Below are 23,843 nucleotides of genomic sequence, written 5' to 3' on the forward strand. Positions count from 1 at the left end.
TGACTCCTGAGTGCAGCCCAAACCAAATTAAAATGTAATTGAAAAATATTTAACAAAATAAAAATATAATAAAAAATTAATATGATTTCCTAAAGTTTTGTTGATGTCCATTGGTTATAGCATTCAGTATGACCCTCATATCTAATTTGTTTCTCTCTGGCCTGGTTTCTGTACCCCAATTTGCTATTTCCCCTTTCATACTTCCCTAATACTTTTGAGGGCACTGCTATCCTCCCAGTGCTGCAGACTTGCAACTTAGGTGTCATCCCCAACTCTACACTGTCTCTCATTCTCTTATCTCCATATCAGTCTTTTGTCATCGCCCCTCAGTTTTGCCTTCATAACATCTGTTAGAAATACCCTTTTCTGTCCTTTGATATTATCAACACTGGTGCGGACCCTCAATCTCTTCATCTGGGAATTATCACAATAACATGCTGGTTGCTTTTATAATCTCTTCTATTCTAGGCCATTTTGATTAGTCACCAAAATGATTTTCCTAAAGTGTTGGTCTGATTGTGTCAACCCTTCCTACCCCTATATTCATTAAACTCTGGTGGATGCCTTATGCCTCCAGTATCAAATAAAAAAATCTTCTGGCATTAATACCCTCGCTGCTGTGTGGGATAAAAATTGATGACAAGTGCCTCAGTCAGAAATCAGTGCCCCACTTACTCAAATAAACAAAATGAGAGTCAGAAGGTAGGAGTAAAAAGAGGCAGTTGTTTATTCCCTTCCATGAAAGAGAGCACTCCAATGATGGAGCAAGACGTGCCAACAGACTAGATAGCAAACAGGCTATATATACACAAGGCTCTTCCCCTTTCCCTGTCAGGCCCTATCAGGTACCAGACTTTGACCTACAATTCAAAACACTTGTGCTTCCAATCCAACTTGGGCAAGGTGAGGGAAGCAACTGACCTGTTCATTGTCCCTTCGTCCTTCATCAGTCTCCCTCCCAAAGCTGTTCTTAACCAACAAAAAGGTAACAAACTAGTTTTTATAAGTTGAATGCTCATTCTGAGAATAGAACACTCAGTTCTGCCTCCCACACTGCCATTCCAGTCTTGTTATTATTTACCACATACTCTTCTGTCCAATGACAATAGCCTCCTTACTGTTCTTTAAATATGACATTCTGTCTCCGAACTCAGTACCTTTTTCTCGTCCCTCCCGCATGCCTAGAGTTTTCTTTTTCCTCATCTCCTGGTCCTGAGTTCCCTGGCTTCCTTCAATTTCCCATTAAAATCTCATTTTCTATGGGAAACCTTTCCCAATCCAAATTATAGTGCCTTTTCTCTGTTCATTATTTCCTACTTACCTTGTGAATAACATGCTTATACATAGTTGTTTGTATGTTGTCTCCCCCATTAGACCATAAGCCTTGAGGGCAGAGACTGCCTTTTGCCTTTCCTTCATCCTCAGTGCTCAGCACAATGTTTAGCAGAAAGAAGGCACTTAATAAATGATTATTGACTAACTGACTAAGGCTGATCATTACTGTGGCTACTTGACTACTCTGTAGATAATTTTGAAAGGATTGGAAAGAGCTACACTAGCCCTTAGAAATTGGCAATGCATGAATGAGAGGGGACACTTTTTAGACTAAGTTCTTGAGATCTGAGGCAAAGTGATCAGATGTGGTATAAGCTAAAGGATTAATCATAATGAGTATTAGGATGTACACTTGTCTAACCAACTGTGACTAGAGGGAAGTAGGACAGAGAGGTTGATAGTGAGAAGATTTGATAACTGGAGGAGCAAAGCTAAGAAATGGATCTCAATAACCTAAATGATCTAGGAGTCTTTAAGTTGTTTGCCAAGTGTGGAAGGAAAGGGTGGGATCAGTACTGAGAGAAAAAAATGTTTGAAACTATTTCTAAGTGTAAAATATAGGGAGAGTTATTTGATTTGTGATTTTATTGGTGACAGAAACTTCTGGGTATACTGTTTTGCAGTTGCAAGATAGTAAAAGTTAATATAAGAACTGGTTTTATGGCATGTGATTAAAGCCTGACTTTTTTCTTTATGGTACCTTCTCTATTTTTCCTTCTCTACTTTTCAATCTTCTTCTTTTGCCCTAATGCCTTTTAAAAGGATAATAACTCTCTTTGCCATACAGATAATCACTTTCTCTTGAACCATAGATTTAGTTATTTGCCTAGAGCACTGAAAGATTAAGTGACTAGCCAGAATGAGGCAGAGGCAGGACTTGAACCCAGATATTCCTGGCTTTGAGATAAAATCTCTATCTTGACTTTGAAGGGAATGATGTAGGAATCAATAAAGGATTTTTCAGTAGCAGTAATGACCTACTTTGGGTCATTGGCAAAATTTATTTTTGTGGGTGCTTTTTTGGGCTTTGCTCCTTAGTAATCTTGCACCTGGAGTAACTCAAGGATTAGGTTTTGCAGAATGATAGCACTGAAGGTCAGGGTAGCAAAGAATTCTAGTGTAGCACCTAATGAGATATCAAAGTGGCAAACCATGGAATTAGGGTAGCAATGTGGTCAAAGTAAACCAATCCAGAGTTGGCTAAGATGAACCAAGAAAATAGAAGTGGTTCAAAGGACCATTGAACTGTCAATCATCAAATCTTCAACCAGGATAAAATTGAAGATTAAAGTGACTGTAAATGAGCAAGAAGAGAAGGCTAGGAAGTCATGGTCATAAAGTGACCTTAGTAGTTTTAGAGAACTTGAAACTCCATCCAGAACCTATAAGTTTATCTATAGGTCGTAGTCAATCTTAGAGATGGAGTTTTAAGAGATAATGAGGCCTGGTTTCTTGGTGGATAGAGCCAGGCATAAAGATAGAAGATCATGGGTTCAAGTCTGGCCTCAGACACTTTCTAGTTTTATACCCTGGGCAAGTCACTTAATCCCAATTGCCTAACTTTTAACACTTCTGTAATGGGACTATTTTATTGATTCGAAGACAAAAGGTAAGAGTTTTAAAAAGAGAGAGATAATGAGGACTAAGGTATGTTCATATTGGTATATGGTTGAAGCAGGGTAGAAAAAGGAGCTCTTTGAAGTTGAGCAGGTTACAGAAATGACAGGTCACCTTGTCGACAGATCTTCAGCATTGTGTTGGAGCTTCTAAGGATGATGGTAGAGTGAGATAGAGAGACCAGGATCCAGATATTAAGCACCATTGAAAAAGCTGGGTGGAAATTCAGTAAAGGGCAGAAACAAGAAATGAGGAAGGTGTGGAACAAGTTCAGTGGAAAGAGGAAAAGTCATTGAGGGAAATATATACAGAAGACTCCCTGTATTTCTAGCCGTAGAATTGTTTCTTTTGCTCAGTCATAACTCTGACAAAGACTTGACAAATGTTTTGAGTGCATCTTAGGAGGAAAAAGGCCATTCAAGGAGACATATGGTCTAGAAACAACAGTAGAAAACCTCTAAAGAGTATTCTGATGACAGTGAATTGCAAAGATAATAAAAGAAATATAATTGTGACATTAGTCTCTTAGAATCTTAGTTTGATCCTTAGGATTCCCTCTCTGCCATCTAGTCTTTTTCTTTCCCCCTGGTGTCTACTATATTTTTTAAAAAATCTCCCCTGAATTTACTCATTCTCTAGTTGACAGTGACTGAGAGGAAGTGAAGAAATAGAAAATAATGCTAGTCAACACTTTTTTAACTATTCAGGGGGTAAGAGATTAATTGGTAGAACATCAGAAAAAAAATCACTTAAAAGTAAAAAATCCTGTGTCTGGATCAGAATATATTATCTTTATCCCAAATCTGCTTATCCTCTGAACTCCTGTTGAGGTGCACAAGCATCTTTCCAGTTGCCTATATTCTTGACCTCAAATTCATTCTCAGTTTTTCATTTTCCTTCATCCAATCACTTGCCAAATCTTGTTGATTCTATTTCCATAGCTCTTTTTTTTTAGTCTGTAATTTTCTCTCCACTCACATGGTTCCCACCCCAGTGAAGGTTTATGATTAGTATGGATGACCTCATCATCTCTTGCCTGGATTGTTACTGTAGTCTCCAGCCTTTGTGCCATATCTGTTTCTCATGTAATATCCAATATTCACCAAGCTGACAATTTTTTAAAAACATGAGTCTAACCATGTTAGTCCCCTGCTTAATGAAAATGGGGACTCTTTATTCTCTAGGTCCAAATACAGATTCCTTTGACATTTAAAGCCCTCCAGAATCTGGTTCCAATTAGATTCTATTTTATCAGTTTTGTTTCAGATTACTTCCTTTTAAGTACTCTGTGAGCCGGCCTAACTTGCCTTCTTACTATTTGCCATAAACAACACTCCATCTGCTATGACCAGGCCTTTGTGCATTCTCCTCATTCCTGAATTGCAGTTTCTTCTTACCTATGCCCCTTAGAATCCCTTATTTTCCTTCAAAATTTAGTTCAAATACCACCTTTCCTTATTCTCCTGCAGTGTGTAGCACCTCCCCCCAAACATTATCTCTTCTTTATTTTGTATATACTTATCTTTATATATACATATATATTCTCTCTCTCTCTAGAATGTAAGCTCCATTGGGGGCAGGAATTTTTCACCTTTATTCTCAGTATAGTGTTCAGGGCACATAGTAGCTATTTAATAAATGCTTGTTGATTGCTTGAGCACACATCTTTCAACTTCAGTTTTCTCATCCATAAAATGAGTAGATAATATCTTAGGTTCCTCTTAGCTTTAATATTCTGTGAATCTAGTCAACATTTCTAGGTTGTTATCAAGTGAGTATGTAGACTTCATGTTTCACTTTCATTTTCTCTTGCCTGCAGGTATTACTACCTGCAGGAATTTGTTACAGACCACATGTTGTTGACTTGTAAAGGGGAAAAATGGCATCCATTATACTGTTATCGCAGCTCTCTGATAGGAACTGATGATGATGCAGAAAGCACAATAGCAAGTAGTTTTAGAGAATGGCCTCCACCTGACAGATCAAAAGTCATTGCCACGAAGAGAAAATTTTCTGATGGTACGTATGACATCTGTCTTTATCATATTCATGTTATCCATCACCTCAGGAAGCTTAGTGGAGTGTTTTAGAACTATCTGAATGAATGTCCTGAAGATGGCCTTACAGTTGAACTGATGTTCCTTCATTCTAGTCTTTATTGCTTAACACCATGAGTTGAAAATGCATTTTGGTATTTTCTTTTTTTATTTTGACACAAAAAGCACTAACCAGCAAACCAAACCTTCTTACAAAGTATATTCCCTGAAAAATAATCAGTTATTAACAGGAAGGAGGGAATTGTATTACAATATTTTCAGTGTATTACTATTATCGCCTGTAATATTTTGACCAGAGTTTTATTGCTTCTATGTCAACATTATTTGTTACCATAGTGTTATGTATATGGTTATTTTAACTTTGATTTCTTAATTTTATGTCACTTCATGGAAGTCTTCCTATGTTTCTCAGAATCTTTACTAGCTATGTGACTTGGGCAAATCATTTAACTCTTTGCCTCGGTTTCCTAAACATCTATAAAAATGAGCACCTACCTTTCAATTCTTATGAGAATCATATAAGATGATATTTTTTAAGTGCTTATCAAACTATTTGTTACATAGTAGGGACTACATAAATGCTTGCTGCTATTGTAATCATTATTCTTCCTTATGGCACAATAATAATGCATTACTTCCTTTATATTATGATTTTGTCATCCATTTTCCTTCAGTTTTTTATTATTACAAATAACACTGCTTTCCACATTTTCTACAGATAGATCTTTTTTTACTTGGATAATTTCTTCTATCCCAACCTCCTTCGGCTATAAAGGAATTTACTCTTTGAATATTGTATATGTGTATTTCAGCCTCCTTGGAATAGAGTCAAAGGTTATAAATATTTCTTTTTATTTTCTTGCAGAATTCTTACATTGTCTTCCAAATTTATGTTTTAACTAAGCATTCAATAAAATTTGAATTTTAGTATGCTTCTCTTTTTACAACCCCTTCCACAATGAGTTTTTCTATTGTTTACATTCTATTTTGTTCAGGTTCATGCTCAATTGATTAGTCTTTTCCTTCTCTTGTAAATATTCATAAGGTGTAAATTTTCCTTTAAGGACTGCTTTATTTGTATCTTCCAATTTTTGGAATTTTTTATTTTATTATCTTATTTATTATTTCTGATTCTTAATTGCTAGTTATTTAATTTCTGTGATTTATTCTTTAAGCCTTTTGTCTTTTTTAAGTAAATTTTTATTGATTTATTTTTACATCACCAAAATTTCTTCCAATATCCTTTCCATTTCCCCCTACTAGAAAGCCAACCCATGTAACAAATAATTTTTTTAAATAAAGAAAGAAAATAAGGGAGAAAAAATCAGCAAAACTTATGAATATATTGGGAAAAGACTGGGAATATATGCAGTGTTTGATACCTGTGGATTTTCCACTTAGTCAAAGGAGAACTCCGAGTCATTCTTGATCCTTAAGACATTATTATTTGTATTTTTACCTATTGATTATACTTTTTGTGTCTTAGAGTTTGTAATTGATATCTTACATGTCTTCAATGAATTTCTTTCAACTTTTAATAGTTTCTTTGCTTCTTGACTTTTATAAGAAAAATCTAGGATTCTCCTGTTAGATTTTCTTTTAATCTGATATTTTTGTGGATGCTTTTTTGGGCTTTAAAAATGTAAGCATTTTCCACTCTTTTCTTCATAAGAGAATCTTAGAGACTTTGATCCAAAACCGGTTCTTTGGTCATTCTTGTGTTAGTTTCCGATTTGGGTTTAAATTTCCTTTGCCTCTATCATGGATTAATAGGTTTTTCTTTTCTGATAGTCAAAATTGGAACCCATCACAAATAATCTATTGTATCTAATGTTGCAAACATAGTCTGTTTAGATCTCTTATATTTTTCTTATTCAATTCTTTAGATTTCTCCAACTGAAAGGGACATGTTGAATTGCCAAAAGATTATTATCTTATTTTGTTCATCTTCCTACAGTTCTGTGTTTTTTTTTTTTGTTGTACCTATAAACATAATAAAGTTTCCCTTCTCTCTTTTAAAATCTTCATTTTTACTCTTCCCTTTTGAGGCATGATTGCCCTTCCTTCCTGCTTTTTAAAATGAAACTAATTCTAATTCCAGTCCATTATTTTAACATTCTATTAATCTTTTTACTTTTACTGATTTTATGGAGCAATTTTCTGGATTTTACTCTGTAATCCATTTTGCTTATTATATCCAAATCTTCCTCTTTCTTGTTGGGAGTTTTTTGAACAAAGTTTTCTCATTCAATGTTCATGGTTGCAATTGCTGTTTGTTTATTTATTCTGTAAAATCTTGATATAATTTTTTCCCTTCCCGCTTAATGTCTCATTGCTCTACATAGCTCTCTAAGACTATACAGATAAAAGTAGACAACCTGACTTGGCATTAGGAGTTTCCTCACCTTGAAGTGCCGTAAACTAATGAAATTGTAGGTCCAATTTCTGTCTCTTTTTGAAAAAAAAGATAAAAATCCTCATTAGATATTTATAACCTATTATCCTCCCTTTGCCTTCTGTCTTGGATCACTGAGGTTTTTACCCTTCCTTTTCTTTTGTGTGCAGCCTTTCTTAGCATTCTTTTTTTGGAGGCATTCCCTTCTTTATTACCCCATGAATCCCAGTCTAATTCCCTATCTTCTGAAAATTTTCTACTACTACGGTCTTTTTTTTTCCCTTCATTTTTCACCCAGAGAAGGTACAATTTATGGGATTCCATTTTATTTTCTGGAGAATTACTCAATTTGTAGGGTAAATCATTCTTAAGAAAAATACTTTTTCACTTTTTCAGTTATCATCTCTTTTTGCAGATGATTCTCAAATCTATCAGTTCTAACCTCCCTTCTGATCTCTAGTTTCTTAATTCCAACTGCTATTTGGAGATGTCCAAACTGATGCCCCCATAGATATCTTAAACTTGCTATGTCCCAAACTGAACTTAGTACCTTTGATTACAAACCTACCCTTTTCTGAACCTCCCTAACTTGATTTGAAGCACCACCATCCTCTGATTTCCAACTCAAAATATTAATGATAGCCTCAGCTCTTACCCTCATAACTCCATAGTCAATCTGTTGCAAATGCCTGTTGATTCTACTTTTGTAAATTCTCTGGTATAGACCCCCTTCTCCTTTGATACTATGACTATCCTGGTGCAGAGTTTTGTTGGACTCTTGCAGTATCCTTCTTTTTGATATCCTTGCCTAGGACTTTACCCACTTTAACCCAGCCTCCATGAAAAGTAATCTTTTAAAGAGCAGGTTCTAACTCACCTTCTCTCTTTCCTCCCCCTTCTTCTACCCTCCTTCATTTCATAGATTCCAGTGGCTCCTTGTTACCTCTGTCAAATGTAAAATTCCCCTTGGGGGCTTTTAAAGTCTTTTTGTAAGATGGCCCCTTATTATTTTTCCAGTCTTCCTACATTTTAATGGTCTCCATATACTGTGTACTCTCTTCTCCAGTGAAAATGACCTCTTTGCTATTTCTCACACTGGAAAGATGCTTAATCTCCCTATTCTGTCTATTTTAACAGTGCCCCTCATTGGAATGTTATGTTTCCACTTTCATGCTTCCCTCATGTCTCAGCTACACCTCCATCTTCTTGAAAGAGCTTTTGATGATCCCTTTAATGATAGTAAGATTATTCCCTTTACTTTATAAATATGTTGTTTATACATAGCTGTTTGCATGTTTCCTTTCCCATTAGATTATGAGCCTCTTGAGGGCAGGAACTGCTTTTACCTTTTTTTTTTAATCCCCAGCATTTAAAAAATAATTCAGTATTATTTGCAAGAACTTAAATTTTTTTATCTTGATATCATATTGTAATTGTCTTCTACTTATATTTGATGATGAGTAGACTCAACCCATTTTTTTAGGTTTTCTTATTAATTTACCATTCTCTTGTATGTTTGCAGTAGTCTTCATTTAAATTTTGACTTCTAATGCTTGGCAATCACATTTCTGGTTAAATTGCAACTGGTTCCTCTCTGATGGTGTCCTGTCAGCTTATTAATCTTCATTGTGTTCTCTGGTTGTAAAATTTCTGGGTAATTTTGTTTCCTAAAATATTGCATTTTTTTCATCATTCTATTATGTTTGGTTCAGCATGTTTTTCTGAGAGATTAGTGATTCTCAGATTCTCTCTTAGAGCCCCATTTTCTCTCTTAGTTGTTTTTTATTGTATTCTTAAAATATGACTGTCTTTGATGTGTTTCCCTGATAATTATTGTAGCATTTAAAAACCTTTTTAGTTCTGTCTTCTACATTTTTGTTTTTAGGGTGTCTACTTGATAAAGTTTTTCAGCTTCTTTTTGAAGTCATCAATTAGCAAAAATAAAATATAAGCTTCTGGAGGGCAAAAAATTTATTTTTTCCTTTGAATCTCTCATGTCTAACCCATATTTTTAGATGCCTAATACATGCTTTTCGAATTCATGAATTAATCATTCTGTTGTTTGTTTGTTTTTTTAATTAGGAGCAGTTTTACCTTTACTCCTCCTTTAGTTCTTTTATTAGATTTTCTAGCTGTTCCTGTGATCCTTATTTATGGGGTTCCAGTTATAATTATTTCAGAATTAGTCTCTTCTAGAGATTTTTCCTTGGCATTCACATAATCCTTAGTATATTTCATCATTGTATTAAGGGCTTTGTGGGGGAGGGAACTAGTTTTATTTTCTCAATCTTTTTGCAGTTTCTTATATGGGAATTTTTTTCCTTTCTCTTTTTAGTTATTCTTCTCTGGTGTTTAGTCACAATGAGGGATACTTTGGCTTGTAACATCCTTTCCCTCGGATATTCTGCAAGAAGAATTCACATTTGGGGGGTGGGGCAGGAAGCTCTGGGTTTAGAATTAGTTTGAATCTTTGCATTGTCCTTACTACCAGCCTGACTTTGATCAAATTACTTCTCCTCACTGGCCATCAGGAACATAGATCTAGAATTAGAATCAACTTATACCACAATCTAGTCCAACCTTTTTATTTTTACATAGGCCCAGGAAGGTTATGATTGATTTTTGTTGATACAGATTTTAAGTAGCAAAAATTAAATTTGAACTTGGGATTCCTAAGCCCAAAGACAGTCTCATAGCCACTATACTGTGTTGTAAAATGACAGGATTGAACTAGAAATAGAAATAGCCTTTAGAGTCTATGATCCTGAGTCCTTGGATGTTTTATTCTAGTCATATAATTTATAGTTTGGGTTTTTTTTACTATATAAAATTGGAAATGAACATAGGGCAGTAAAGTATAGGACAATTTAACATTTATTAACTACATACAATTACTATTTTGAACTTTTTCCCCCAATACAACAAAATGTAAACTTTTCCTAGTATTGTTTACTAACCCTGGCTTCTTTATATTTAAATATCTACAGTTTATATTGCAAAGAGTAAGGTTCAAATTAAATTTTAATTAGTTTTCTTCATTTTAACTTATTTTTTAACCATAACTAGTTTGGTGTGTACCAATGGGCCACACCCATTGTATTGGCCATATTTTAAAATATTCTGAATGAGAAAAAGTAAGGCATTTTGAATGGTTAAAAACTTAAATTCTGACAATATGGTATGAGTGAAATGAGCACTGAATTTGTAATTAAAACTTAGAAGTTCAAGACCTGGCTTCATCACTTATTAGCTGTGTGGACTTTGGGGTAGTTTTCTGAGCTTCATTTTTCTATCTGTAATCTAGTGGTAGTCTCTCGGTGACTGAGAACAACAATTGTCTTTGTGCGTTTTCATCTACGGTGAACCCTCATATGGCTTTGAAGTCCAAAGGCTGAGGCACAGAGTTTGTGGCACATGGGGCATGGGACGCCAGTTGTTATGGGAGGTGCGGTTGTGGCCTGGTGTCGGCGTTCACGCTCAGCGGCAAGACGTCGACGTCGCTCATCTTCAAAGGTGGCGGCATGGTTAATGTGGGTTCGCCAGCTGCTTCTGCCAGAGGCAGTGAGTTCTAGTTGCTTTGGTGTCATGCCAGCCCACTTCAAGTTGGACTTTAGCTGATCCTTGAATCTTTTCTTTGGTCGGCCTTGTTTCCTGAGTCCAGCTGACAGTTCACCATAGAATACCTGTCTTGGTATTCGCTGTGGGTCCATGCGGATGACGTGTCCAGACCATCGTAGCTGGGTTTTGAGGACCAGGACTTCGATGCTGGTGGAGTTGGCTCTGTCGAGGACTTCCTGGTTGGTGATTCGGTCCTGCCATCGGATCCTCATGATTGACCGGAGGGAGCGTTGGTGGAATTGCTCCAGCTGTTTCATGTGCTTCCAGTACAGTGTCCATGTCTCACAACCATACAGGAGCGAGCTGAGGACCACTGTGTTGTACACTTTGAGCTTCGTCGCAGTGCTTACACCTCTGTGTTGGAGGACTTTGCAGCACGGCTGCCCGAGTGCCTGGCTGGCCTTTTGGATCCTGGCATTGATCTCGTGGTCTAGGGACCCGTCGTTGGCGATGGTGCTGCCCAGGTACTTAAAAGTGTTGACGTTAGAAAGCTGTGTGCTGTCGATTGTAATGCATGGCTGGTTAGTTGGCCTCCCTGGTACAGGTTGGAACAGCACCTCTGTTTTGCTGAGGCTGATAGTCAGGACAAACAGTTTTGTTGCGGTGGAGAACCTGTCCACAATGGTTTGGAGATGATTTTCTTGGTGGGCCATGAGAGCACAGTCATCTGCAAAGAGAGCTTCCAGGATGAGTCTCTCTGTTGTCTTTGTTTCTGCAGTCAGGAGGCGAAGGTCGAATAGTGAGCCATCCAGTCAGTATTTGTTGTAGACACCCAGGTCTAGATCCATCACAGCATGTGGTAATACTTGGGTGAAGTATAGGTTGAATAGTACCGGAGCGAGGACACAGCCTTGTTTCACGCCATTGGAGATGCTGAAGCGATCAGAAGTCTCTCCACCAGATAGGACTTCCCCTGTCATGTCGACATGAAAAAGCTGGATTAGTTTGACGAATTTTGCTGGGCAACCGAGCTTGCTGAGGATCACCCACAATGCGTCCCTGTTCACTGTGTCGAACGCCTTTGTCAGGTCTATGAAGACAATGTAGAGACTCAGGTTCTGCTCAAGGCATTTTTCCTGCATTTGCCTCACTGTGAAGACCATGTCGATGGTGCTGCGATCTGGTCGGAAGCCACATTGTGATTCAGGCAGGTTCTGCTATGAAACAGATGACAGGAGTCTGTTGAGTATAACACGGGTGAGGATCTTTCCAGCAGTGGAGAGTAGTGAGATGCCTCTGTAGTTGTCACAGGCTGCTCGTGAGCCTTTGTTCTTGTATAGGGCTACGATGGAGGCATCTCTGAGTTCTGGGGGCATGTCTTCCTCTTCCCATATGCTGTTCTGCACTATGTGGAATGCCTGGAGCTCCTTTCCATTTAAGGCCTGGTACACCTCGGTTGGGATCCTGTCTTTACCGGGTGCCTTGCCTGCACTCATTTGTTTAATGGCTTTTTGGACTTCCTCTATTGAAGGAGTGACATCAAGTTGTTCAGTGGTGCGGTTTTGGGGGATCTGGTCAAGGGCGCTTTGGTCGACTGAAGAGGGTTGGTTGAGAAGCTGACTGAAGTGTTTTTTCAACCTGTTGCTAATGCCTTTTTTATCTTTTATGAAATATCAGGTCATTAATACACTAGTATGGCCTACCTCATAGAGATAGTATACAGATTAAGTGAGCTAATTATAAAATCATTGTGTGCCTGACTTACCTTTTTTTCTGGTCATATAGCTCTGATGATAATTTTTTTTGCCAGTAGTTTTGCATTAATTCATCATTGGTAGTATATTGTATGCCACTTATGTTAGCCATTGTTTTTTGTGAGTATGATGTTATTTTTGTAAAATAACACAAATATTTTCTCTTCCTTTTACACCTCCTTGATTAAGAGTCATAAAACCAAAACACAACCCTAATAAAAAGCATGCATAGTCAATCAAAACAAATTCCCACATTGGCTATGTGCAGAAATGTTTCACTTCACTTTTGAGTTTGTCACCTCTCTTTCAGGAGAGCATGTTTAATCATGCCTTCTCTAAAAATTGTGGTTGATTACTACAAAATTCTTAAATCTTTTAAAATTATTTGTCTTTATAGTGTTGTTAAATGTATAAATTCTTCTCTCCATTCTACTTACTTCATTCTATATCAGTTAATTCAAAATTTCTCAGTTTTCTCTGAAACCATGCCCTTCATCATTTCTTTCAGTCCAGTTGTCTTCTGTTATATTCATGTCATAATTTGTTTATCCATTTCCTAATTCATAGACACCTCCTTAGTTTCTAGTTCTTTGGCACCACAAAGAAAGCTGCTATAAATATTTTTGTATTTACGGGTCCTCTTCTTTTTTTGGAATAGTTATAGTATTATAGACTTACTAGTGGTATTGCTCAGTCAAAGAGTATGTACAACTTAGTAAATTTTGGGACACAATTTCAAATTGCTTTCCAGAATAGCAGTACCAGTTTACAGTTCCATTAACAGTGTATCAGTGTTACCATTTTCATGCAGCCCATCCAACAATTTTCTTTTTCCTTTGGTTATCAGTTTTTCAAATCTGGTAGTTATGAAGTGGGACCTCAAAGTTGTTTTAAATTGCATTTTCCTAGTTACTAGTGATTAGAGAGGCCTGTGACATTAATTCTACAGAGATTGCCATTCCAAGAATTATAACCATATAGCATCCCTAGAAAATGTTGTACATATAAAAATCATATGGGACTTTTCAAAAGTGAAAATTGATTACCAGTTAATTATCAGTATTTACCAAGGCATAAAATAGGGAGATTTATACTCCTCAAAGCTATTTGTTACTGTCATGTAGTCAAGCAAGATTTAAGGAATCATGAGTGAAGAAAAGGAGTCAATTATCATGACCCTAAGTATTGGAACTCTTATTTGGGTCAATAGACAAGTAATAAATGATCCTTCAAATGCTATTGTGTAGGGTATTATGCTGATTACATGGAACTCCTAAATATTTTATAACTTTTTAAATGAGCTCCATAACTGCTCAAAAGAGTTTGACCTAACTATCCACGAAGAAACAAAGTGGACGAAAAATGTTTGCTGCTGCCCAGGCAAGTATTCAATTTATAGATTTTGGTTCATAATTTTATATACATATATACATATCAGTCATTGTTTATTAAAAAGTGGGCTGCGCTTAAAAATTATTATGAGTACAGGAGGGTGAAGACTGCCTTTTAGAAATAACTCAATGCCCTTAATAACTTAGCTTCTCCCTGGAACAAAAGCCTATCTTTTAATGCTCAGATTATTTATAGACCTAAAAATAAAACAAAATAGGCACATTTTCAGACTTACCCACAAGATACTTGTAGTGTCTTTTGCTTATACTTCTTGTCTGCAGGTATGACCAAATTACATCAGAGGGTAAGAAGGGAATATTGCAGAATATCTCCAGATATTCTTTGCTAGAATTGAAGTTCTAGCAGCATCCTGAAACACATTGCTTAATGTCTTGTTGTTATTTATATTTGATGTCATTTATACACCTATCCAAACTCAGAACTCAATTAAGAGCATAGTAACTTGTCTGTGGACAGACCCAAGTAAGAGTTCCAAATAGTTAGGGTCATCATAATTGAATTTTTATTCACATGTGGCTCCTTAGTTCTTGCTTTTTTCTTTTACATTGTCAACACAGTTATAGATATGCATCACTGATGTGTTTGTAAAGAGATTACAAGAATTATAGTAATATTCAAGCATGTGAACCAGTATCTGGTCTCTTGCCATAATACTAAACTTACAAAAAATCTGGATTTGTCTCTTATATCAGAGAGCCATCTCCTGTAAAAAGACAAAAGAGAGGAGCAGTGAGGTAGCAAAGTGTGATGGAGTGCCAGTCTTGGAGTTGGGAGAACCTGGTTTCAAATCTGACCTCAGACACTTCCTACCTATGGGACCCTGGGCAAGTCACTTAACCCCTATTGCCTAGCCTTTGTTGCTCCTGTCTTAGAATTGATACTAAAACAGAAGGTAAGGGTTTTTTGAAAAAAAGGAAAAAGAAAAGAGAGGAATAACCTAAAAAAATCAGCAAAAGCAATCAAAATATCACGAAAGTTTGAAAATATATATAGTGTACCACAACTTGGACTGATTATGGGTTTCTTCTACTATCTTCTTTGGAGCCATCCTCATTCTTTAAACATTTACTTTTTTATAAGTAAATATATATACATATATTTTTTTAGCTCTGCTTATTCTGTCCTGTGTCAGTTCATATAGATCCTTTCATACCTCTCTATATTTATCACATACATCATTTATTATAGCACAGTAATATACCATTGCATTTATGTACCACAGTTCATTTAGCCAATCTTCAGTTGATGCTTTGTATTCAATTCTTTGTTGTCATCAAAACTATTAGTATAAGTATTTTGGAGTATTTGAGAACTTTCTTCTTATAGATGGCTTCCTTGGGGTAAAAGCCTAGTAATGAAGTCCTTGGGTTCAATATTTATATATTTTAGTCACATTTTTATAATTACAAAATGTTTTCCAAACTGGCTTTACCATTTCACAGCTCTACCAACAAAGTATTAGCGTGCTTATCATTCCACAAGCCCTCTAACATAACTCTATCAGCTTTTTGTTGTTGCCAGTTTGCAGGAAATAAACTTCAGGGTTATTTTGATTTGCATTTTTGATACTCTTTGTGATTCGGATATCATGTGGTTGTGAATATTTCAAAGTGTTTTGGAGAGCTCTTTGTTTATATCCTTTGACCTCTTTAACTATTGGGAAATGAAACATTTGTTTATTGTTTTGTGCTTTTTTCTATTTACATTGTTAGTTTTTGCATATATAATTTTCTTATCTCTTCTAACTTCACTTATCAGATTGTACAAATCTTTCCATGCTTCTCTCTATTTATCATATTGGTAATTTCTTGTAGTATATAATTCTATTACTTTCATAAGGCACAGTTTGCTTAGTTAGTCCTTTTCCAAGTGATGGATATCTACTTTTCTTCTAGTTCTTGACCATCACAAAAGACTGCCATCTTTGTGAATACATTTTTTGGCATATATGGAATTTTCTCCTTATCAGTGACATCTTTGAAGTCTAAGTATCTTTTCCCTAAATCTTAACACAATTTAATAATTGAATTCTTTCCTCTATGCCTTGAGATCAACAAGATTGTTTTTTTTAAACAAGGATTTGTTTTCTCTTTTTAGTTAGAATAGACCAAGACATTCTGGCTATTTAGGTTTAAGATAACAGAATAAGATTACAGGTTTTTAAACAAGTAACAAAAGGGGCCTTTCTTAGAGCTGCCTGGGAAAAGACATTCGTGGCAAGGAAGGGATTATTCATCAAGGATGCAGCTTGATTTAGCTGAGTGTAGTTCTCCTGTTGATCATTCTGTTGGTCTCTAATCAGAATTCTGAAAAAGATGTTCCAGCTCCTTGTTTTGGGAATATTTCTGTACTCTGGGGAATAGGAAGCTGCATTAGTGACCCAAGCCAATTAAATTCCAGACGACATTTTATTTATTTATTTTTTTAAGTACCTTCTTAGGATCAATACTAAGTATTAATTCCAAAGCAGAAGAGTGTTAAGGGTGAGGCAATGGGGATTAAGTGACTTAGCCAGGATCACAAAGCTAGGAAGTGTGTAAGGACAGATTTGAACCCAGGTCCTCCCATTTTGAAGCTTGACTATCCACTGAGCCACCTTGCTGCCCCTGGAAAGCATTTTAAATACCTTTCATAGAACAACCAGTCTAAACTCTATTGCTTAGGATCATAGCATAATATTTCTACCATATCAGTTTTCTTGGCATGCTCAGGCTCTCTTCCTTATCTAGGGAAAGTTATCTTTTCTAAAAATAAAAGGCCTAACATTGTTGTGATGCAACTTCCTTACTTGCCTTAGATTTTCATGAAGTCTTTGGGAGATCATGCACAGTTCTAACAGAATCTTTTGTCATGGTTTCCCTTATTTCTAGTTTACATCTTAGTGAAAGATTTAGTAATAGAAGTTTAGGAATCTCAGGGTAAAGGTCAAATACAAACCCAACAGGAAAGCCAGGACTAGGTCCCAAGTCTCTCTGTTCTGTGTTGAGCCAAGTTGGCTTGCTGCATTCCTGAGAAGCCATGCTATAACCATTCCAATTTGGTTGGCTTTGGATGTTTCATTTGGGTTTTGTTTCCTCTATCTTGACATTTTCTTTCTTTCCACTCGTTTATAGGGAGTCTTATGGACATATCACTTCCTGGGAGCTCAAGGCAAGCAACAGATTTACATTCAGATTCACAGCTGTCCTTTTTCTCATGGAAAAGTAAAACAGTGACATCAGATGAGAACACTATGGATGTGTCAAGCCTTGTAGTTCAAGACACCACACAGAGGTAATGGGGAGATTTATCTCAAATGGCTTTCCTCTTTATCATGTTGAGTTGTTCTTTGTGTGTAAGTATGGAAAATGTGCCCTAGTTCAGCTTCTTAGAGAAAATGCACCTAGGATATGATCTTCTTAAAGGTATTTTTAGTCTTTAAAAAATAATCCATTTTCCTTAGGGTGTGTAGTATATCTTATTGTTACCACTAGAAAAGTATCTTTTTTAAATACAGAATGGTAAAATAACCTGTCGGTTATTATTGATAAGGATGGCAACACTTTAGTAAAGCTACAACATAACCAGAAGAGAGATTTTCCGGAGACACTTTGCCTGGTTCTAGGCTTGTAGGACTTGAACAAAGAGCAGGAAACCTGTTGAGTACAGACTCTTAGAATTAATTAGCAAAGGAACTTTAGAGTTAATCTAGTTCTGCCTCCTAGAAATTTTTCTTTTAGGCTATTCATTTTTTCCAATGCTTTCATTCACTAGCTAGTTAATGAAAGCATTGGAAAAAATGAATAGCTTCACAAGAAGCTAGTTTGGGGTTTTTTGAACTGCTTACAGAACTGGAAAATATAAATTTGTCATAGTGAAGTAAAATCTGATTCCCTGTAGCTTTCCCTCATTCATTTTAGTTCAACATTGGATCTCATTGTAAAGCTTACTGTTTAATTTGAGGACATCTAAGGTATCTTAGAGTAAATTGAGTTTGAGGCCAGATGAGCTATGAGGTCTTTAAAGGGATGGGAGAAACCAAGGAAGTGGGCCATTAGGAACATATTTTTTAAATTATTTCAGATTTAAAAATAAAATAGATTTATTTAGTACTTTGAAACTTTTCAGAAGTCAATTTGTGTGTATTCTCAGAGCCATCAGTTAGTATATTTTGTTCTCAACAGTTGTAGCTCACTATAATATGGGCCTAAGAAAAGCTCAGAGCTTGGGACCATTAATTACTAGGAGAATGAGATTGCTATATTTTTTTTCTTTCCTAACTTCTTATGGCAGGTGATGGGGATAAATATTAAAAACAATTGGGAGGGGTGGCTAGGTGGCACAGTGGATAAGGTCTGGAGTCAGGAGGAGCTGGGTTCAAATTTGGCCTCAGACACTTTTTTACTTGTGGCCTTGAGCAAATCACTTAACCCTGTTTGTCTAGCCCTTGCCCTTTTGTGTTAAGAGTTGCTACTAGGAAAAAAAAGGTTTAAAACAGGACAAAAACAATTGGAAATCCTTAGCATTAATGAAAACTAAAATGAAATTCCCTTCTGTAGTGACGGCAAATCCACAAGAACCAGGAAAGGAGAAAATGAGTGTCATTCCTGATATATTATTAATTCTGTAGATGACATTTCAGTGAACTGTTAGTTAATACACTGGTTCAGAATCCCCAGCTGAAACACTGTAGCATGTGGGCTTCCCTGTCTTTGTTAAAATCTTAAAAAGTAAAAAAAAAAATCTTTCTTCTTACAACTGAAAAAGAGCATGCCTTTCTCTTTTAAAGAAACATGTATATATGTATCAAACTTCTCCCCAGAAGCCAAGATTTTTATTTCTTCACTTTGTTATCAGATAAGGGAATGAGCTGGGTAGAGATCCTGGTCTAGACCAAAGTGCTCCCTTTTTGCAGGATGGATGACCTGATGGAAAGCCTACCTGAAGAACAGACAGAGGACCTCAATGAAGAAATTGATGTACTTGATATAGACGAGGTAACTGATTGGGTTGTGAACCTTTCTAGGCTTGAGCAGATTCTATGAGTATTTGAGAAGTTTGTGGGACATGGACCTGTTCTCCCATTGCTATTCCACCTCACTTACCACATTTCCAGCATTTGTGGCTCCTATCCTGTCAAAGTCTCTTAGGCTTTCTTTGTCTTCCCTGGACTTGCACCTTTACTTCTAGTTTTCACACCCTCCTTTTGCTCAATAGTTGGTTGTAGACATTTCACAGGAAGAATTACTGAAAAGAAAAGGGAGTGAGCTCTGGCTCCTGAATTGGATGAATACATAATATGGTAACGAGCTGGATTTAGTTGGGAAGCATAATATTTCAATTTTGGTGGTTAGGCTAAGATCGCTTCACAAGAGTCTTACTCTGATGTCTGATCTTCTTGTAGCAATGACCCACAATTTTTAAAAAAATGGAAGACTATAAAGCTATTTATTACAATTTATAATAAACTGGTGTACATAGAAGCACCCAGGTGATACAGTGAATAGAGCTCTGGACCTGGAGTCAGGAAGACCTAAGTCAAATCCAACTAAACATTTACTAGCTGTATGATCCTGGGTAAGTCACTTAGTTTTGTTTTTTGTTTTGCCTCAGCTCCCTCATCTATGAAATGGGGATATTAATAGCACCTACTACCTCCCAAAGCTTTTGTGAAGACTTTACATTGCTAGCATCTAACTTCATGCCTTGCACTCTGCAAATGATTAATGAACGCTTGTTGAATTGAAAACTAAGTTAGTTTTACTCTGGGTTGTTATGTCTATCTCCATGACAAGGATGTGTAATTAGTGATCATTTTGGTCTTTTTTTTTTATTTTAAAACCCTTACTTTCCGTCTTAGAATCAATTCTCTGTATTGGTTCTAAGGCAGAAGAGCAGTAAGGGCTAGGCAGTGGGGGTTAAGTGACTTGCTCAGGGTCACACAGCTAGGAAGTGTCTAAGACCAAATTTGAACCAGGACCTCCGGTCTCTAGGCCTGACTCTCAATTCAATGAGTCACCCAGCTGCCCCCAATTTTGATCTTTTTTGCATTAACTAAACTCTAAGAAATGCTAATTATACTCTGTCTTTAAGCCAGATCCCATTTTTCAGATTTGAAATTATTTCAAAACAGCATAGGCTGTAGCAGATATAACTGCATTGAATTATTTCTCATCTTTATCTAATTTTATGTTTGATTTGACCTTTGATCCATGAATGAATCAATTATCTGATTGTGTATAGGTGATTCTGAAATGATTAGTAATCTGTCAAGAAATAGTCCATTTCAGTTTTCACGATGTTGTCCAACATTCTTCACATTCAGTGCCTTCTGACCCTTTTAGGAAATAACTTACATTTTATAGTGCTCTAAAGTTCATGTAGTGATTTTCTTACATCCTTTGAGGTAGGTAATATAGGCATTATGATCCCCATTTTATAGACAAGGAAATTGAGTCTTTGATTGGTTGGATGATTTGTCCATGAACAGACAGTAGATGCATGAGATTTGCACTCAGATCTTCTGATTCCAAATCTAACACTTTACCCATTATAAGTCCATGCTGTTGCTTCAGCAAGCATATATATAGGCATAAGGAAGGAGAAGTTTGGTTTAAGACAAGTATGTGTACTTGACTAAATCTGGAAGAAATCTGTGCTTTAGATGACATTTTAAAAGATTCTCATTGATTAATTTTAAATACTTTCATAATAACTTTTCATCATCAAAGACTATTTAAAAAAAAAAAAGACTTTTTACCATTAAAGACAATATTGATTACATTTGGACAATGATATCACAGTCCCACATGTGCCTCTGTTAGAATTTAGAAATAGCCCTAAAGAGGAATAAGGCAGAAAAAGTAGTTAGAGTTGGTCAAGTGTTCATAGAGGAGATCAGTGCTGAAGGAGATAATTGTGAAGTGAAGGTTTTGAAGGATTTATTCATGGGAGAATAAATCTGGGATGAAATTTGGGGAAAAACATTTCAGATTTTATTAACTCAACCCCCCCCCCCAAAGGTTAAGAAAACATCAATAGCTACCAGTCAATATGCCTACTTTTCTAGATATATCAAAATTTAAGGGGAATAATCTTTATCTGCCCCCAGGGCATCTTTGATGAGAATATTAGAGAGACAAAGCTTTGTCCAACATAATTTATAATTGATATATTTATCAGCACACTGATAAGACTGCTTATTGTTGGTTATTTAAAAAAAAATATTTGATGGAACAGAATCCTGCCTTAAAGACTTCCAGTAGGTCTTATAATATATCTTATTATAATCTTATAATAAATATGAAAAATTTATTGAAGATTCCTTGAAAGCTATATCAGAGATCATTAGTAGAGAGCAAGGCATAAAATCAGTTGATAAGCAGGTATTAAGCTGAGGGCTAGGCACTGAAAATATGGTGACAAAAGTAGAATGGCCTCTGTCCTCACTAAGCTGACACTCTGGGTAAGAGGGAAATGCTTACCTATAAATATGTACTTATGTGCATAGAAAACAAACTCAGGGGTTTGATGTGGGGAGTAGTAGCTGGATCATGAAAAGTATCACAAAGAAGTTGCCATTTGAATTGAGCCTTGAAGTAAACTGGATTCTCTAAGAAAGACGTGAGACTCGAGATATTCTCAGCATGAGGGATACGCCATGCTGTAGTACAGAGACGGGGACTGAATGTCATGTGTGACGAACAATAAAGGGCATGATGTATAGCAAACCTGGAAATGTAGCCAAATTTGGAGCTTTAAGATGTCCAGCAGAGGAGTTTGGAGCTTTCTGAAGGTCATTTCAGATGGAATGGAAGGAAGAGAGAAATGAGTCTGAGTGAGCACATAGGAGGCTGATGTGATTGGGGGAGGTGTAGAGATAATTTTAGGGTTGTGACTTAAAATCTAAATTAATTGGTCGCCAGGGAAAAATCCCAAATAAGATACCCAAGTCAGTCTGTAAATTTATGGTAATTTTAATTAATATAGAGGGATGGATTTAAGGAGAAAATGGGAAGAGGATATAGGATTTCTCCCACCTGGCCTGTGCCAGGGGGAGTTTGAGATCTCCACCACTAGGTCTCTGAAGGAGATTAGAGGCTTTTAAGAGGATAAAGTTTGGAAAGTAAAGGAGGAAAAACTCAGCCAGAAACTCACCACCAAACCAAAATTAGCTGTAGCCATGCCAAGATGCCAAAAGGCCTAGCATGCTGCCACCAGCCACCTCTCTGCTGCCAAAAGGTACTAGAGAGAGGAAGTGAGCCAAATATATAGACCTTTTAATCTTGTGTCCCCTCCTCTAAATTTTCACATTTACCAATCACATCAGAGGCTTTCCTTCAGGACTGCCCATTCTTTAATTCTCATCTTCTTTGATTAGATTATATCTTTTGAGTTACTTAACACTTCTTTTGCAATTAATTTAACCTTTATAGTTACTTAACACCTTTTTGTATTAAGATCTAAAAATAGACTTAGCTTAAAGTTCTAGCTTCACTATAAAGTAAGAACTAAGTACCTTCATTGTTCAGTCAGGAGATTACAATTTCATCTTCTCCATAAAATATCTAAGTAGGGTGGAGTGATCTAAATTTCACGGGGGGGGGGGGGGGGGCGGTTGGGATGGAAAGATTGTAAGAGTGGAGAAAAGGAGATTGAGGAGAGATCTTGGAGAGGGAGCATCTGCAGGATTTGGCATGTGATGAGCTCTGTTGGGTGAGGGGGACTCCAAGGTTGCAAGTGTGAATGTATGATGGTGCCCTTGACAAGCACAGTAAAGTCTGAGGGCAGAGTGGGGAGAGGAGACACGCTGGAGATGGGTGCACATCAAAGGGCTGTCCTGGAAGAGCAGCCTAGCCTCAAGTCAGATAATGATTCCCAAGGGCAGGTGTTCATAAGATGGAATGTGTAAACTTTTTTTAAAAAGGACAATCGAATCATGTAATTCAAGAACTCATTTATGATTAATTTCCTTGTAATTCACTGTTTTTTATTTTATAAATTTTAAAAATGCCATTCTGAGAAGGGGCACATGGATGTCACTATTGCCAAAACAATCAATGAAACAAAAAAGGTGATGATTCCTTGCCCTAAGGATGGCGAGGTTCTACAGGTATCACTGTTAGCAGATAACACTATCTCTGTTTAACCATGCTTCAGAATGTTGTTCATCGGGTAGTGTTTTGGATGGACAGTATAGGTACAAATTGCCTTAATTGCAAAGTTCTTTCATTGATATCAGGCTTCTCCCTGAAACAGATGTTTGTCTTAAAACTATTATTCCACCAGCATCATTTAATGGAGAGTCAAGAACATTACTGTCTGAGGAATTGAAATGAGTATTACCCAGAGGGCAGTGAAGAGGCACATGGTAGTTGTGAGTAGGCAGCTGCTATTTGTAACAACTAGTAAAGAATGCTATCAAAGAAATGCATATTTGAAAAAGACGGTGGGCTACATACAGGACAGGAGCCAGAGATAACCGATCAATAGCTGGTGTGCTCTGCTGGCATCTTCCTAGTATATGGCGAAAGCAAGAAAGACTTCTAGGATATTCAGTGGACTTCTCCCCTTCCCCCCATACACACAGGGTACAAATATAGGAGCACATAGACAAGGGCATGAATACAGGCTAAACAGGTATGGGTGGGTTTGCATCATTGGCAGGAGTCTCTCTACCAGTGAAATCCAAGATCCATTTGAGGTTTGGGGTATATGTGTTGACAAGTCCCATTA

The 23,843-nt window shown here is 36.6% G+C and overlaps 2 protein-coding genes across 10 annotated transcripts in view; one reads left to right on the forward strand and one right to left on the reverse strand.

Moving 5' to 3' along the window:
• Window positions 1-23,843, forward strand: part of LOC100011334 (cohesin subunit SA-2-like) — a 127,591-nt gene that overhangs the window by 100,307 nt on the left and 3,441 nt on the right. For 6 of the 8 annotated variants that reach the window (XM_016424820.2, XM_016424819.2, XM_056807779.1 and 3 more), the window contains 3 exons: window positions 4,772-4,971; window positions 17,243-17,402; window positions 19,024-19,105. In XM_016424820.2, coding sequence (XP_016280306.1) covers window positions 4,772-4,971; window positions 17,243-17,402; window positions 19,024-19,105 — 442 coding nt within the window. Of the gene's footprint in view, window positions 1-4,771; window positions 4,972-17,242; window positions 17,403-19,023; window positions 19,106-19,512; window positions 19,686-23,843 lie in introns of those variants that run through there. The other 2 variants (XM_056807780.1, XM_056807782.1) reach the window with 2 other exon arrangements.
• PPP2R3B (protein phosphatase 2 regulatory subunit B''beta) overlaps window positions 1-23,843 on the reverse strand; it is a 177,121-nt gene that overhangs the window by 29,892 nt on the left and 123,386 nt on the right. The window lies entirely within an intron of this gene.

Source organism: Monodelphis domestica, chromosome 8, assembly GCF_027887165.1.
Source record: "Monodelphis domestica isolate mMonDom1 chromosome 8, mMonDom1.pri, whole genome shotgun sequence".
In the NCBI taxonomy this organism is placed as follows: Eukaryota; Metazoa; Chordata; class Mammalia; order Didelphimorphia; family Didelphidae; genus Monodelphis; species Monodelphis domestica.